At 42.3% G+C, this 17,141-nt stretch overlaps 2 protein-coding genes across 8 annotated transcripts in view; both read right to left on the reverse strand.

Annotated features, from left to right (window-relative positions):
• Window positions 1–392: 392 nt before the first annotated feature.
• On the reverse strand, window positions 393–13,839 carry glra4b (glycine receptor, alpha 4b). 4 transcript variants are annotated; one of them, XM_026922524.3, is made up of 10 exons: window positions 12,123–13,839; window positions 9,991–10,118; window positions 7,208–7,275; window positions 6,791–7,014; window positions 6,569–6,651; window positions 5,015–5,152; window positions 4,548–4,762; window positions 3,900–4,058; window positions 3,222–3,326; window positions 393–2,996 (listed from the first exon to the last, which is right to left on the reverse strand). In XM_026922524.3, the coding sequence occupies exons 1-10, from the start codon at window positions 12,185–12,187 to the stop codon at window positions 2,721–2,723; spliced, it is 1,461 nt and encodes a 486-aa protein (XP_026778325.2). In that variant the 5' UTR covers window positions 12,188–13,839; the 3' UTR covers window positions 393–2,720. The 4 variants fall into 4 exon arrangements, with proteins under 4 accessions (XP_026778325.2, XP_026778328.2, XP_026778327.2 ...); XM_034300933.2 differs by having other exon boundaries at window positions 2,865–2,996; window positions 3,832–4,058; XM_026922527.3 differs by lacking the exons at window positions 9,991–10,118; window positions 12,123–13,839 and adding an exon at window positions 8,333–9,951.
• Window positions 13,840–13,991: 152 nt separating this feature from the next.
• Window positions 13,992–17,141, reverse strand: part of aifm1 (apoptosis inducing factor mitochondrion associated 1) — a 16,007-nt gene continuing 12,857 nt past the window's right edge. For all 4 annotated transcript variants that reach the window (XM_034300930.2, XM_034300929.2, XM_034300932.2 and 1 more), the window contains 5 exons: window positions 17,127–17,141; window positions 16,802–16,944; window positions 16,432–16,556; window positions 15,927–16,114; window positions 13,992–15,063 (listed from right to left, as the gene is read on the reverse strand). The exon at window positions 17,127–17,141 is cut by the window's right edge and continues 126 nt beyond it. In XM_034300930.2, coding sequence (XP_034156821.2) covers window positions 14,992–15,063; window positions 15,927–16,114; window positions 16,432–16,556; window positions 16,802–16,944; window positions 17,127–17,141 — 543 coding nt within the window. In that variant the 3' untranslated portion in view covers window positions 13,992–14,991. The remainder of the gene's footprint in view (window positions 15,064–15,926; window positions 16,115–16,431; window positions 16,557–16,801; window positions 16,945–17,126) is intronic.

The raw sequence follows: 17,141 nt of genomic DNA on the forward strand, positions 1-17,141 counted from the left end.
TTGAAATTATAACAAGTTTCCTCGTATTAGATTAGTGATAACTCAGGAGAGATAAGATTCTGTGCAACAACTGAAGTGTACCCTCTGTTCTGCTTTAATCTGTAATTTGAATCTTACTATTGCATAGTTCCTACATTATCTTTGCTAGATTTTATTAAAGAGTCTGGTATGTTGGATAAGACCTGTCTATTTGACTGAAACGGGAAACGGCCAATCAGAAATTGGTTTTTGGAGAATGGTGGTAAATGAGGATCTCCTTTACCCACTGCACTTTCAAACCAGCCATCTTGGTAACAGTTATTTTCAGTCACACAAGCCCAGACTTTGATCCCATAAACCAGAAGCACATCGACAAAGATGACTGATTTCTTTTTGGTGATATTTGCAGTAATAAGTGTTATTCAGTCTGTAATCATTTCCTTTGTGTTTATTTCCCTGACTTCTTTGCTGTTCTAACCCCTCTCCCTGAGATTTTCTCCCTAATTTAGTCTTGGCAAATTCCCACTCACCAGCTAGGTCTCCCTTATAATATAGTAGCAACCAATCAGGGAGGGAGAAGGGGATCATGTGCTTCACTACCTGTGTTTCACAGGGTGATTCACATGAAGCCAGCCAACCGCATCTTTTCGAACGGCTGCACATTGTGCGTCTCTGGGCAGCGTAACACACTCGGAGGAAAGCGCTATCTGCCCTCTTCCACATACATGAGCTCACAGATGCCTATGATTGGCTAGTGTTACTGTGATTGATAGGACAGCGAGAGAGAGCACAATTTTACCCTCTTGGACACTCAGCCACTTTAAGTAAAATTATATTATTTTCTATTTTGTTAATTTCATTAATTTGCGTATGCAAATAATCATGATTCAATGAATATACAGATTGGTCTATGGCATTATCTGGCATATCAGATGCTCTGTATCCTGTAGGTGGGGTGTTAACAGATTCATACACACAAATATCAGCAAATATAACAGCTAGCTTGCCTTTATAGTAATAAAATCAGGTGTGTGGTAACATCTGATGCTGCCAAAGTCACTAACTAAAAAGCTAACATCAAGAGGATTGTGTTATTCTGTCGTACGACTTGCATCTATTCCTGCTCAATGGCTTGAAGTATTTCAGATTTCTTTGCTGTTATAGCTGTAGATTATTTATGCTATGTGTCTCCTCAGAACTTGTTAGCATGGAACATGGGTGCTGAGGAGGTCAGGGTGTGTTTGTACCTCATGATTCTCTTCTTCACCTCTTTGGGATTTCTCTTTTAGCCACAGGGAAGGAGACTCCTCTGACACGGGGCTGAATCACTGACATAAGCCATCGCTTTGAGATATCATAACTGTGATTCATGACAAACATTCGTAGTGCTCTGGAAGACGCGATTGACAGATTGGTGTCAGTGTGCGTGGTCCTGTGTGTGGATATACACGAGTTGTTGAAACACTGCTTTTGTATCTCCACAGGAAGTGACTCCACTTCCTGTGGGCTGCTGTGGAATGTGTTCGGGATTGTGAGATATTATTTCACCCCTTTATTCATTTCTAAGGAAATAAGTGGTTTGTGTTGCATGTAGTGTGTTGCTATGGTAACGCCTCTCCTTGCTGATTGGACCATCTGCTACACTTAGATACACACTGCTGCTTTTCTAACAGTTTTTAGAAATTGGACTCAATGAAAATATCAACTGTGTCGTCTGTGACAAAGGAAATTTGGTGCTCACGTTTGAACCCTCCTTCCAATATGGCGGACACGTTGACGCATCAGTGTAGCTAGCACCAGCATCTAATACCTTCCTAAATCTGTCCCTATAACAGGAAGCAGATTGATCTATCCAAACACACTAACCAATGGCAGTGTTAAAAATGCACACAACATACAGAAACATAACATAACCAAGCTAACCTGCTAGCGGAATAAAGTAACAGGTGGGGATTGGCTTCATAAAACACAATATGAAACCAGTATTAAATATTTTATTGCTCCTGTTTACATGTGTTTTGCCCACTTGTGTTTCTTTTTTGCTGTTCTGCTATGTTGCATTGCAATGCCTTCTGGGTAAGTTCTGCTAAGTGTACATGGTTTTGGTGAGAGATTTTTGGATTGATTACTGACCGTTGACCTTTGTTTTGTCTGTCTGATACAAAAATGGTTGAAAAACTGAAAGCTGGCTCCATCTTACGAAGAAATTACGAAGAAAAAATAAAGCTTGGAAGGAAGTAAAGATCATTGATGCCTCTGCTGAGTGTACATTTAGCTAGTACAGTTAGCTTGCCTTGCTAATCTTCCAAAGCATATAGCATGTAAATCAAACAACAAATTTTTACACTAAGTGCATAAATTTATAGGTGTTTAACTAGTTAGCTATATATAGCTAATTCCATTTCTCAGTAAAAAAAAAAATGCTGGATGGGTCACACCCACAAGCAACAACAGTAACAGTTGCTACACGTCCACAAGAGATAAAGTACAAGCGACATGAGCGACTTGTCACTTGATAGTGTAAACGTAAGGTTAGGGATCAGGCAGGAGTGTTATGTCGTAAGATAACGTAAGAAAGCTACACGGGAACCGAACAAGATGCTCCTATAAGTCTGTTCCTCGCGTCTTGTTTATTTCCACGAGATCTCCCACACTTTGCTGATTTATTCAGTTCTTTCAGTGAAACCATGACGGTGGTGTGAAAGCGCTGCTGTGGTGTAGTGTCCTTCAGTTCTCTTCACTCACAGGACGGAGTGTAGATCCTCGTTACGCAGAACTTTGTACGTGAGCCAGTACAAGACGTTGAAGATGAGAAAGCTGAGAGGGAAGATGGCGCGCGAGATGGTGTCGATCCGTTTGGCGCGGTCGATAAAGCGGCGGCGGATCTGGAACAGCGAGTGGCCTGGAGGCAGAGAGGCGAACATGGCCGCCGCCTCAGAGAGGGGACCGTCTCCGGACAGGTGGACGTCCAAACCAAAACTGGACAAGAAGAAATCCTGATTGTGTTGAGCTAACTCCTGCGAAGAATGGAAGACAGATAAGCGTGACCCGGAAGTATGCAGACGCAGAGTGAAATGATTTCTGCTAGGCTTTACTTCTAATCTATACCGACACAGTAGGTACAGAGCAGCCATTTTATTACGGCAGGTTCCAGAAACATCTGTATCACCCACTACATAAAAAACAGCAGTACCTTATAAAGTGTATGCAGTGTGTGTGTGTATATATGTGTGTGTGTGTACCTGTGCACAGGCATTGCAGTGTTTTGTGTTCCTGTAGGACGTTGTGCTGCCTGTAACATCGTTGCTCTTGCTTTTCGTCTCGGCTCCACCAAACTGACCTGAAGCCTGAACCACACACACACACACATACACACACACACACACACACAGAGTTTACTCAGAAATATGATGTGGGCATAACACATTATTTATTCACAGAGCAAATCATTGCCTCAGTCGTGCTCTCCACACACACAACTGAGCCTCTGAAACTAGGTCACTGTGAATCCCAGCAAAACACACATACACACACACACACACATCTGAGAACCTCTGATATACTGATATATATTTGTTTTCCTTTCTGTTTGTCCGAAACTACACCCTACTCACTATGTAGGCCACGTAAACACCATCACTGTGGACGTGTCCCAAATCACACACTCTATTCCCTACATACTGGAGGTCTCATATAATTTTCAATTGCAGTGCATTATGGGTATTCTGATTCTCATTTGGACGTTTTCTACTTCTCATTATGATTGCAGTGAATTTCATCATGCTGCACTGCTGTGCAATGCTACTAAACGGACAAACGCTGCGCTACACAGGAAATAAATGTATATGTCACCTATATAGCTGTGATGTGGCCATGGGGGGTGTGTGTGTGTAGGGGCGGGGCTTGGTGCTGTCACTCACGGCCCTTTGACGTCGCTCTTCCTGCAGTCGCCTTCTGAGTCTGAAGAACTCTTTGTGTTGCCGAGAGACGAAGTTCACAGCGGCATACTCCAACAACGCGGCGAAGACGAAGAGCAAACACACCGCCATCCAGATATCTATCGCCTTCACATAGGACACCTACAACACAAACACACATACACACACAATACTTCTTACAAAACAGACAGAAGGTTGAAAGGAGGAGTAGCAGCCATGCTTTGAGTGGTTAGAAGAATGTTGTGAATGTGTAGTAAGGAATGAATGCATGAATAGTTACAGTCGGATGGATGGATGGATGGATGGATGAATGAGTGAGTTAAGATCCATTTTGCTACACTACAGAAGATGGATGAAATGATGGATGGATGACTGACAGCTTGGGCAGCGAGGCCGGAGATCAGTATTATGGATAGATGGATGAAATGATGGATGGATGACTGACAGCTTGGGCAATGAGACTGGAGATCAGTCCTATGGATTGATGGATGAATGGTTAGATGGGTGGATGAAATGGATATGTAAACTCTTGGGCAGTGAGACTCTGGAGGTAGAGTTCTGGTGGGTAGGGTACTATGGAGTGATGAATAGATGGATGGGTAGATGAGTGGAGAGTCGGTTATGTAGAACCTTGGGCAGCGAGGCCCTGGAGCCGGAGCTCTGCGTTGTCATGGTGAGGACGGTGGTGATGCCGAGGCCGACTCGAGCAGGAGCGGCGTCCATGTTGATCCAGAATGAAACCCAGGACAGGATGACTGTCAGCAGGCTGGGAATGTACATCTGGATCAGATAATATCCCATCTGCCTCTGCAGGTGGAACTTCACCTCGATGCAGGTGAACTTACCTGCCCAAACACACACACAAACACACACACACACACACAGTACATCAGGACCAACATAATAACGTAATGCTATTCAGTTATAAAAATATTCTCATTACACCCCGCTTCCACAAATCTGCATACAAAAGGTCAGAACGCGTTGCTAACGTCTTGTGGCATTTCTGCACATTGAATTCATTTAAATGCAATTAGATGTTTGACCTGAGCAGTGTTTTGTGTGTATTCACGTGTAAGTGCTTGTGTGTGTTGTACCGGTGTTGTAGTGCTTGGTGCAGTATCCCAGGTCCTTCTCCTCTTTCAGAACGAATTGCGGCATCGTTAAATCATCAGCCACCTGCACAGGACCTTTATCCAGCCACTGGAAAATCAGATCGTTCATGGTGTAGCCGACTGAGGAGAGAGAGTCGCTGATGAACACAAGATTTTTTTACATTTCAACCCATTTTGTCTCAAAGACAGAACTAATTTGCATTTTAACACCTTGTCTTCATTTCCTCTTGGTACAATTCCTCTTGGTCACCAACTTATGAGCCATCTCAAAAGTTCATTTGCTCATGAGAAGTTTGTTCAATGATTCAGAACATTAGTTTACACGTCGGAATCACGTAATATTCTTTTAATCGCGAGGGGGAATTGTGGCTTAACGTGTTTATAAAGACAAACAAGAACAAAACATTATGTAATATTTGAAAAATATAACACTTTGGGTTTTACTTGTACATGAATTATAGCCTCACTGATGATTATTAATTTATTCATTTATTTATTGGCTAGCTGGTTAGCATGCTTTATAGTTAGCAGGTCAGCTAGTTACTTAGTTAGCATGATAGCTAGTGTGGCTGTGTGAAAAAATGGAAAGGAAATCTAAGCTATGTTTTCAATGTGCACAATTCACTCTTCAACATCAGAATGAATTTGTTTGCTAAATGGGAGGACGTTAGTGCCGCTTTTTTCAGGAAATCCTTGAGTATAATGTGTGATTTTCACCTGTCAGTGTTCTGAGACAGCGCCCCCTTCTGGTAAAGATTTAATAAATCTCTACACTCTCACCATATGATTGGCAAAATGTCTGCAAAAGTCTCACTAATTAACAAACAAGCCACACACAACACACTTTGTTGTGCCATAATTTGTGCCAATGGATGTGTATATGTGGGTCTATCTTGCACGTCGTGACTGAGGTCATGCCCATTGCCATGTCGTGAGGGAACGCTGACGAGGACCCGTTAAAGACACAGTTATTCTTAATGGAGATATAAAAAGTCAACTCGACTTCTACATGAATCAAAATGTTCAAAGCGTCTCTTCCCATCCCCTCAGACTTCAACCTGAAAGATTCTCAGACAGCTAATTTTACACGGCCAACTCGAAAATATGCCGACATGCGTTGAGCTCACTGTGCTATGGGAAAGCCTGCGGGGCAAAAATGAATAAAATATAAAAGTCCCAGGGCTCTCGACTGGGAGTTTAGAGATGAACCAACCTGGGACTGTTAGAAAAAGCATGGAAAGGAGTATCAAAAATAAAATAAAGCGAGTCTCAAAAATGAGATACGAATGCTAAAGACGGAGAGATTTACACAATTATAGTCACTAAAACACAAATGGCACGCTGTATACTTCGCTGCGAATGAGCTGTTACTCTAGTAACGATAACGTATTAGAACGAACGTGTTAATATAAACCTGTGATTTGTAGCTGCACAACTGTCAGAGCTGCTGTTATAGAAAACTAATCAACACCTTCTAACCAATCAGAATCCAGATATATAGCACTGTGAGATAGCTATTACTAATTAAGCACTTACAGCTCTCTAGCTGCATGGTGCAGGTCTGAATGTCCATGGGGAAGTTCTTCAGATCCATCGGACAGGACAGAATCAGAGTCAACCTGAGAGAAAGTGAAAGAGCAGAATGAGAAGACACACACATACACTCATCCTGCTCGTGTGTGAGCGTTCAACCGGTCAGCTAGCGGTACAACTCCGAGGCCCTGCAGCGCCTCATGGTTCCAGTACGCATCGTCTCACCGGATGCTGTAGAGGACGTTCCCGTTCTGAAAGATCCTCAGCAGCTTGTTGTCGGTGGTGACCTCGTGGAAGTTGGCGCCTTTCTCGTTAGCGAAGAATAGATCGGGTTTCCAGATGGAGTCCAGCATGGAGGGGTCCAGATCGAGCGAGTCGTCAGGGTATTCCTTATACGCCAGGCGAGGATCGTTCCACTGCTGCCGGAGGAACACGTTCAAGCGGTAGTCCTGAATCGGAGGGCGATAAAGAGACTGAATAGATTCAAAGAAGTAGAGATTATGACTGAAGATAATAAGGAGATGACGTCTGGGTCAGTGTGAGTGTGTGATAAAATGCTAAACTGGTAGTTACCAGCTTCCCTTACTTGTCTTATAATCGACTACTACAATTTTGAGTGTGTGTGTGTGTGTGTGTGTGTACCATAGTTGTTTCTGTGACAGAGCCAAAGCTGTTGATGAAGATGTTGCAGGTGACATTGACAGGAGGCCCTGAAAAAGACACACACACACTCACACCTACATGTCATGTAATAGACAAATGAGTATAAACACACATATACACTACACAAGAGCACATATACACTAGAGAAGTCATCTGAGATAAAGTAAATTCATTTCAGTGTAAAAACTGATGCAAAATTAACAGGAATTACAATTCTGGAGGAGACACGGCGCTCCACTTGTGGCACACGGCTATAGATAATGCCGACATTGTGAATTATTCACCAGGTTGCCAGATCGTGACAGTGTAAAAGAAAGTTATTTTAATGAGCAGCTCTGTGGAATCCATGCCAGCTGTCCAACCTGCTCCAATTACCGTTCCACCGCTCTTAACAATTTTCAGTAAATATTCGATAAGATAGCTTTCAGGGAGATGATCATTTAATGATTTAGCTTTACTCCCATTGCTAGCTAATCAGCTGGGACATTCCATTCTGACACACCAATGTCCAGCTTCACCCCAGTGCAAAAATGAATGATAGATGAGCTCTGAGACACACACACAGAGAGAGAAGGACTGAAAGAGTGAGCTAATAAAAGAGAAATCGGAGAAAGGGAGATAAATTAAAACAAGGGAAAAAGAGACTAAGGAAAAATGGCTAGGAAGACAGGGTGAGAGGCTGAGGAGGCGTGGGAGGACAGGGACGAGAGCGCGAGCCTTCAGGAAATGTGTCAAACATAATCTACCATGTGGATGGGTGAAGGATGAGACAGAGGAGAATATAAAATAAGAGAGAGAAACAGACATCAAGTGACTAATTTGGGTCTGTAGGTTAACACAGTGAGCGGACAGCAAAGGAAAGAAAATGGACCCCGATTTCACTAAAGTTCAGCGTGTTTATGGGAAAATTCCACATGTGACCCAGTGTTGCCGCTTTCTCAAAATGGCTGAACCCAGTAAAGGTCAGTTTATTGTAATAATTAGTGACACCTCATCTGCAGCCCTTACACAATTCTCTGGCAATTATTAATCATCGCCCGAGGGGACAGGCTAACAAGCGTTAGTGTACATTTTGCTGTATTGAGTCTCTAATTAGTAACTTACCAACACATTTGAGGTAAATGTTGATATTTCACAAAGTTTTTAACTTGTTTCAACTTGTAAAAGAACAAACTACATGCCAACAAGCTAATATAACAGACTACATGCTAGCTAACAAATAAAAAAGAACTGACTACATACTAGCTAGCTAATATATAAGAACTGACTACATGTGAGCTAGCTAATTTAAAAAAAATGACTACATTACTAGCTAGCTAATATATAAGAACTGACTACATGTGAGCTAGCTAATTTAAAAAAATGACTACATACTAGCTAGCTAATATCTAAGAACTGACTACATGCTAACTAGCTAATATATAAGAACTGACTACATGCTAACTAGCTAATATAAAAAAAATGACTACATACTAGCTAGCTAATATAAAAATGACTACATGTGAGCTAGCTACTTTGAAAGAAGTGACTACATACCAGCTAGCTAATTAATGACTAACTAATGACATGCTAGCTAATATCTAAGAAGTGACTACATACTAGCTAGCTAGCTGACGAGTTGGGAGAAAAGGAATATTTTAAGTAGAGCTTTAAAATGAAAGAAGCAAGTGCAGTCACAAAGGTCCTGGGGGAATGGCATAGCCATAATTTGCTAGCTAGCTAATATAATAGCTAGATAATATCTAAGAATTGCCTACATGCAACTTAGCATGGACATCATTAGCCTCATAATATGGTGGCTTTTAGCTGAAGGCAAGTGTTGTTCTCTCAATATACAACCTTATCATGTTACTTCCTCAACAAATTTTTTTCAGCTGTTATTTTTAAACTAATAGCTGCTATTTTTATTCTGTGGAGAATTAGCGATGCTGAGACGTCGTCTTGTGGAAAAAGTTGCTGTTCTTAATAATTTAATAATTTAAGGTTTTGCCTTTTTGACCTTTTGCATTTCTGAGCAATTTACAGGTGAGACCATCCGATTAGAAGAAAATATTTTTGCTGCCCACATGATTTTTTTTCTTTCTTGTTTTTTTAAGGATCTCCCTGTCGCACCTACACAGCCTCTTTATCAGCGATTGTCTTTGTATTCTCGCAGTCAGAAAGTGAGTGAAGACTCGGACTGTACGTTTTTATTTCCAGCTGAAATCAGCATTTTCCTCTCTGCATGCTACCGCTATTTTCCCAGTGTCTCAAAGAGACAAGAATATCTGCAGCGGGAAAGAAGGATGAAGGGACAAGGAAAGAATATTTCCTACAGGGTAATAAATGCAACAAAATGCGTGTTTCGGGTTTTAGATCAAATTAATGGCTTTTCAAAAAAAAAAATCAGTGAAATATTTCTTTGGAAACCTTGTTTACACAATGTGCATTCTAGGTGATTTGTAGCTGTAAAGGGCTTTAATAAAAATGTCTCAGCCTAAAGCTGTTTTTAGCATGAAATATCTGTAGGTTCGAGCAGAAAAAAAAAACATTTGATTAAAACAAATGCTTACTGCATTTTTAACTGACCAATTTTAAAGTTGTTTGCTGCTTACAAGGTCTACCAGGAGCAGATTTTAATAGCTCTGTTACTGTTGAGGGGAGGACCTAATTTCAGGGCCAGAAAAATGCCCTACAGAAGCCTACAAATTAAGAAAAAGATACTTTGCTTGCTAATGTGTAAAAATTGCACACTGCACCATTAAAATTTGAGCTGATAGTACCTTTAAAATTGGGTCTGATGCGAGCGTCGTAGCCTGAAGTCTTTCCCATCAGCTTGTCCAGAAAGTCAGAGGGTGACATGGGCTTAGACCTACCATTCGGAGATTTCATCTCCCTGCCAAAAGTGAGCCTGGAAGAATCCAAAACAGAGAAAAAGAGATTTAGAATTTGATAATTAAAAAACAGATGGGAAAGCTAATGACTGACATCTCCTTAATGGCAGCCCTTGAAGAGGTTAATTCAATTCACACAGGTGGTGTTCTTCTTTTGGTTGCTCCCAGTGGGGGTCGCCACAGCGGTCATGGGTCCTCATATTTGATTTGGCAAAGTTTTTATGCCAGTTGCCCTTCCTGACACAACCCTCCCCAATTTTATCCGGGCTTGGGACCAGCACTGGGAATTGCACCCGAGCCACGGTGGTGAGAGCGCCGTGGCCTAACCATTATTCCTCCAGGGACCCAATTCAATTCACACAGTAGCCAAGCAAATTTTAGGTCTTTTATGATCTGCCACGCCTGCTTCGACCAAAAGTGCAGGCTCTTTATTAGTACCTTGACTAATGTAATAATAACAGTAGATACCTTTTAGTGCTATATGTCATTATTTGTATTTTATAAATGATGAGAAATTTTAGTGGGAGCCAGTGCAGTGTGCATAAGATAGAAGTGATGTGATCAGATCTTCTGGTTCTAGTAAAGACTCTGGAAACATTCTGGACTAACTGCAGCTTGTTTATGCACCTACTGGATAGACCTGAATTCATTATTTCATATCAACTATAATTAAGAAATGTATTAGGACAGCCACCTTTGCTTTGCTTTGATGCTTTACTAATGAGCTAGGTAGCTAAAGCTCTAGATTTCTGAATTAGCTTATCTGAGACATCACTTCATTCCATTCAAACATCATATTCTTTATAAAGTAAAAAAGTTTATGTTTAAAACTTTAAAGATGATTTTTGACAACAGCTACCCCCTATAACTCAACATCTTCAGAGTTCCCCTCAGCTGTCTCCAGGCTCTTTCTAGAACATTCTTCCTGTGCAATGCTTTTAAACACAGTGTGGAAATGTCCTCAGCTCCAGATCCCAGGATCCCAAACAGCGAGATGTTAATGTACATGTTAATATTATATGTGACAGGAAAGTTCGACTCATTATAAGAATAACTACGATGCCTTCCCTCTTTCTATGTCCCTCCTAGTGTTTTGTTGCATGCTGTCTCACACTGCATCTGTCTTTGTAGCTGGTCTTTATCACTCTATCTGTTTCTCTCACTCCCTCTTTCTCTCTCTCTCTCTCTCTCTCTCTCGCTTTGTGTATCTGTTCCTGGCTTACTCTGTGTCTGTCTTTCTGTCCCCATTTCTCCCTGTCTTATATGCTCTCGCTCTTTCTCTCTCTCTCTCATCACTTTTACTCTCCACTGAATCTGATTCCACATTAAGCCCCATTTCACGCTCGCGTTCGCGTTTTGCTCCCTTGGCTCCGGGCCACGGATGGCTGTAGCATTCACACTCATGCTCTCCAGATGAGAGGCCGAATGCTTTTCTGTGGTGCCACTCGGGAACTACAACACCTAAGTTTTTGCATTAACTCTTTTTGGCTTCTTGTCTAATTGTTCCACTGTCTCACATTTTCATTGGTCAGAATTTGATCACATGTCCTCATAGTGACCATCTGCCTCATCAACTGAAGCTGGATGTAAATGTTTATCCTCTATTGTCTATTAATCCAGACAGCACTGTCTCTGAACGTCAACATCATCATTTACAGAGGCCCAAATACACAACACACAAACACACTCCTTGTCCAAAATGGAAAATTCCATTTTCAGTTCCTCGAATTGTCCAAGATAAGGAACCTGAGGATACAGCTGTCCTTTTCAAATAGGAGCAAAAGAAAATCGTACTCATTGGACGTAGTGCATGTTGAATATTGCGATATATTGAATTAGTAATAATCAGCACATGCCTAGTCTCCACAAACACATCGACACAACTTGTGAGGTTTGATACTTTTCCATACACGCACACACACACACACACACACACACACACACACACACACACACACACATCTATCCAATCCTGACCATCAGAATTTCAAACTGATTTAATTCAAATTTAAAAGCCTTACCTGAGGACACCAAACAACCGAAAAAACACCAAAATCCACACAACCTTCTGCAGTTGTGCGAACATTCTGCTCTATTTCTTGCTCGAGGAACGGTGCTACGTGCTCCAAAATCGTAGGACCAAGATCTTCCCCCTACACACACTCTTCTCCACCCACACTGCTGGACTCACAAACCACATCAAGCTTTCTGAGAAGTGCCAGCAAGTTTCATACTGTGTGTGTCTGTGGGGGGGGGGGAGAAGAGTCTTAACACACTCTCCCTCCTTTCCTTCTTTTCTCTCTCACTGGTCACGCTAGCCGGAGGAACCGGAGCAGAGACAGACGCAGACGTGTGTGTGTGTGTGTGCAGGCATCAGGGCGTGTGATGCGTTTAAAGACGTTTATCAGAATAAACAACTGTGACACGTACGCACCCGAGGGCTTCGGTCCCTTATCCTCATTGTCATTTCATTTTTATTTCTCTACTTCCTCTCTCCATCTCACAAACCTGCAGACTTCCACTCCACTGAGTTTTTTTTCCAATTCAACATGACTGGAGGCAGATTGATCTTTTACAATGTAATACAGTGTAAAATATTATGAACGCCTGTATGATTTTAGCTGATTTTTTAAAGAGAATGTGCTTGAAACTGATGGTGGTGGAAGACAGTGCGGTGGAGATGTGCACCTGTATGTAGATTCCAACTCAAAAGAACATCCTACTGTCCAGAGAGTGTGCATAATGTAAAGTGACCTTGGAGAGAAGTGAACACACACACGGAGTGAAAGGCCATGCGGCTGTTGTGGAGCAGACGATGAGTTTTAGGGAGTCTGAGGCCTGGAGGAAGATGTATATTTCATGTTGCCTGGACTCTCACTGACCTGAGGATTATAAAAACTAGAGAGAGAGAGAGAGAGAGAGAGAGAGAAACAGAAACAGGCTGAGAGAGACAGAGAGAGAGACACAGAGAGAAGAGAGTCAGGGTGAAAAACAGAGACACTGAAAAAGACAGAGAGAAAGTGACAGAGACAGACGGTTAGAGAAAAGACAGTGAGAGAGACAAAGAGCCAGAAAGAAAGACAGAGAGAGACAGTGAAAAAGAGAGATATTGAAAGAGACAGAGAGAGTTGGGACAAGACAGAGAGACAGAAAAAGAGACAGAGGGAGGAAAAGAGAGAAAGAATTATTATAAGAGACAGAAAGATGGAGAGACAGACAGAAGGAGAGAGATAAAGAGAGAGATGGCCAGACAGAGAGAAAGATACAGAGGGAGACAGACAGACAGACAGAACACAAGAAAGAGAGAGAGATGAAGACAGATAGGTGCAGAAAGATAGTGAGAGAGAGAGAGATAGATATAACTCTTTTATTTAATCCAGGGAATATTTTGGTCTGTAGATCATTGTCACAATATTAAAAAGTTCATTTTCTTGCTGTAAACAGAGCATGGAAGTGCATACACAGAAGAGCCAATCAGATTGCAACCTTCAAGATTCTGGAGCTTGTGGCCAGAAAAGTGCACAAAATGTTGACGCTCTGTGGTGCATTTTCTGAAAGACGTGTTTACGCACCAAAGAAGCTTTACGTTTTAAGCTTCACATCATCCACATTTATCATTTATTATAACCATAACATTTAACATTTATTATAACCATAGCATGGTGGTCTCTAAGGTGCTGCACTTGTGACCAGAAGGTTGTAAGTTCAAATCCCATCCCCTGTTGAGTCCTTGAGCTAAACCTTCACTCCTCCCCTGCTGTGTGCATGGATCGACTCGTACTTCTTCTGCAAGTTATTTCCGATAAAAGCTGGAAATCTGTCAAATGTGAAACTTATTCTAGAACTTCATTACAAACAAACCACATTATAGAGACACGAAAACCACTGAACAAGTTCAAAAATAATTTGTTTTAATTAAGTCTCAGAAAAACAAATCATGTCACATGGTTCAGGAGAGATGAGAGAGGAGTTTGTGCAGCTTTTTCTCATGGTAAAAAAAAAACCCAATCAGAATCACTCCAACAGCTCAACTTTATCCAATGAAATGTGTACGAGATGCTTTGCCCCAGAGTTCCAATACTGTTTAACACACCCTTGACCACTTCCCCTTGTTCAGGGGCATTCCTTTAATTCCTCTCCAGCTCAAGCCAAGGTTGATGGTTTACTGCACGGAGGGATCGAGTCAACACCAGCATCGCAATTTACCCAGAAGGCAGTGATACAAATCCAGAAAATGGTGGATGAAGCTGTTTATAATGCAAACACTGAATCATAAACATGTTTAAACTGCTGCATAGCTAGTGTAAATATACTTATGAGCTACGCTCAAACCTGTACATCACATCTTACTTACGTAACATACTTACTTTCAATTACAAATCCTGAAGCACATATGAAACATTGATTCAAATATCCCATTTAAAATAATAATAATAAAAAAAAAAAACCTTGAATTGTAAGTGACCACATCTGTAGCGTAGTTAACATGAAAGGAACATAAAGGTGTGTTAAAGCAGTACTGGAACGCTGACTTAGCATACCGTGGATCCTGATTGGGGTTTCAACACCTCATGCAGCAAAAAAAGTCGAGACTCCAGGAAAGAGAGGACGGCTCAAGCGTTTTGCAAATATACATTTACTGACCTCACTAGAAAACACGTGTACAATGTCCCCGTATAAACAACAGGTTTTCTTCAGGAGAGACGGAACAGTACTGATCTGACGAGTCCAATAGCGAGCCACGACCACAGCGCCACCAACAGGGCTGGAGGCAGAACCACAGGTCTGATAGAGTTATGTGCGTGTGTGTGTGTGTGTGTGTGTGTGTGTGTGCGCATGGTAATTTTTTGCAGAAGTTTTTCCCAGGTTCCACAAGTACAGCGTGTGTGTTTAGTCTTCATGAATATTGAACAGCTTGGCCACCTCGTTCAGATCAGCGTGTTCCTCTCCATCTTTAATGATCTAGAAACAAACACATCAGATGTTAATGATGAGCAGAATAAGAAAGAGTGAAAAAGAGGAGTTTGGGTGTGTTAAAGGATGGTAAAAGATTTGTTTGGATAAAACACAGAGTGAACAAAAAATATGGAGTGAGATAGACATTGAGAGAGAGAGCAGATGTGTGAGTGAGTCAGTGAACAAGTGAGTAAGCGAATTAGTGAGTGAATTGGTCAGTGAGTCAATGAGTGAGCGAATCGGTGAGCGAATAGGTGAGCGAGCAAATCAGTGAGTGAATCGATGAGTGAGTCAGTGAGTAAGCGAATCAGTGGGTGAGTGAGTGAATGAGTTGAGCGAGTCAGTGAGTCAGTGAGTGAGTCAGTGAGTGAATCGGTGAGTGAGCAAATCAGTGAGTGAGTCAGTGAGTGAATCGGTGAGTGAGTGAGTCAGTGAGTGAGTCAGTGAGTGAGTCAGTGAGTGAGTCAGTGAGTGAGTCAGTGAGTGAGTCAGTGAGTGAGCGAATCAGTGAGTGAGTCAGTGAGTGAATCGGTGAGTGAGCGAGTCAGTGAGTGAGTCAGTGAGTGAGTCAGTGAGTGAGCGAATCAGTCAGTGAGTCAGTGAGTGAGTCAGTGAGTGAGCGAATCAGTGAGTGAGTGGATCAGTGAGTGAAGAAGGGAGTGAGAAAATCAGTCAGTGAATCAAACAGTGAGTGAGTGTCAGAGAAGGAGTCTATGAAGTCAGTGAGTCAGTGGTGAGAGAGTCAGTGGTGAGAGAGTCAGTGAAGGACTCAGTCAGTGAGCGAGTCAGTGAGTAAATCACTGAGTGAGTGAGTCAGAGAAGGAGTGAATCTATGAAGAAGTCAGTGACTCAGTGGTGAGTGAGTCTACCTTCCTGGCAATGGGCATCCTGTTAAAGACGTTCCACAGCACGATGCCAACCACCACTTTGTCCCTCAGGTAGAAGATCACTCCTTTCCCATAATTCTCCTGCTGTGTGGGCGGGGCAGGAGCTGCTGTAGCTGTGGAAAGTGTCCCGGCAACCTCCTCCGTCTCACTCTCCGACCTGATTCCTGTACCTGAACACACACACACACACACACACACACACACACACACACACACACACACACACACACACACACACACACACACACAAACCTTACTAGACTGGAACATAAGGTATTTTGGTCCTTATTGGCTAAAACTCAAAAATGACAACAGACAGAATTTCTTTACTACATGTGGCATGGTGTGTGTCTGTGTGTGTGTCTGTGTGTGTGTCTGTGTGTGTGTCTGTGTGTGTGTCTGTGTGTGTGTCTGTGTGTGTGTCTGTGTGTGTGTCTTTAAATGAGCAAATTTAAATGAGCATGCTTTACTGTATGAGTGTGTGTACCTGATTGCTCAGTAGCTGCTTTGGGTGTGTCCTTGGCTGTAGCTTTTGCAAACACTCCTACAGTTGGGAGACTGCTGTCTACAATACCGATGGCTTCGTATCCTACATCAGGGCCCAGGTCACTCCTGACACACACACACGCACGCACACACACACGCGCGCACACACGCACGCCATGTCAGAGTCAGTGCTGTTTATTAACTTGACAATAAATAAAACAGTAAATGTGCACAAGTGTGTGTGTGTGTGTGCGCTAGTTTGGCTGTGTGTGTATATATGAACTTTACTGTGTGTGTCTGTGTGTGTCTGTGTGTGTGTGTGTGTGTGTGTGTGTGTGTATATGCGTGTATGTGTATATGCGTGTATGTACCAGAACATGGACTGGTGCCAGTAGGGCTTTCTGGCTCCGGTCATGTTTTCTCCAGCGAGTCTGCCGCTCACCACCGCGTGATCATGATGCTCCACCCGCCTCCGACCCAGCTTGATGTCATAGAAACATGCAGCATCACCTGCCTGTGCACACACACACACACGCACGCACGCGCACACACACACACACACACACACAACCACACACACAATAAGAATGTAAAGTGTCCATATTGATTGCAGGTACATTATAAAGTGGAGGAAAAGAAAACGCTAATCTAGAGTGCAGATGTAGACAGCTGTGAGAGGAAGTCAGTCACACACACCACCCAGATGTTGGA

The sequence above is a fragment of the Pangasianodon hypophthalmus genome, chromosome 27 (genome assembly GCF_027358585.1).
Source record: "Pangasianodon hypophthalmus isolate fPanHyp1 chromosome 27, fPanHyp1.pri, whole genome shotgun sequence".
Lineage (NCBI taxonomy): Eukaryota > Metazoa > Chordata > Actinopteri > Siluriformes > Pangasiidae > Pangasianodon > Pangasianodon hypophthalmus.

Excerpts from the sequence above, each read along its gene's own strand:
- glra4b (XM_026922524.3), bottom strand. The coding sequence starts at position 12,187 with ATGTTCGCACAACTGCAGAAGGTTGTGTGGATTTTGGTGTTTTTTCGG. Across the intron at positions 7,015-7,207 it reads CTGTCACAGAAACAACTATG|GACTACCGCTTGAACGTGTT; the intron begins GTACACACACAC and ends CCTCCGATTCAG. Across the intron at positions 4,059-4,547 it reads CCAGGGCCTCGCTGCCCAAG|GTGTCCTATGTGAAGGCGAT; the intron begins GTTCTACATAAC and ends TTTGTGTTGTAG.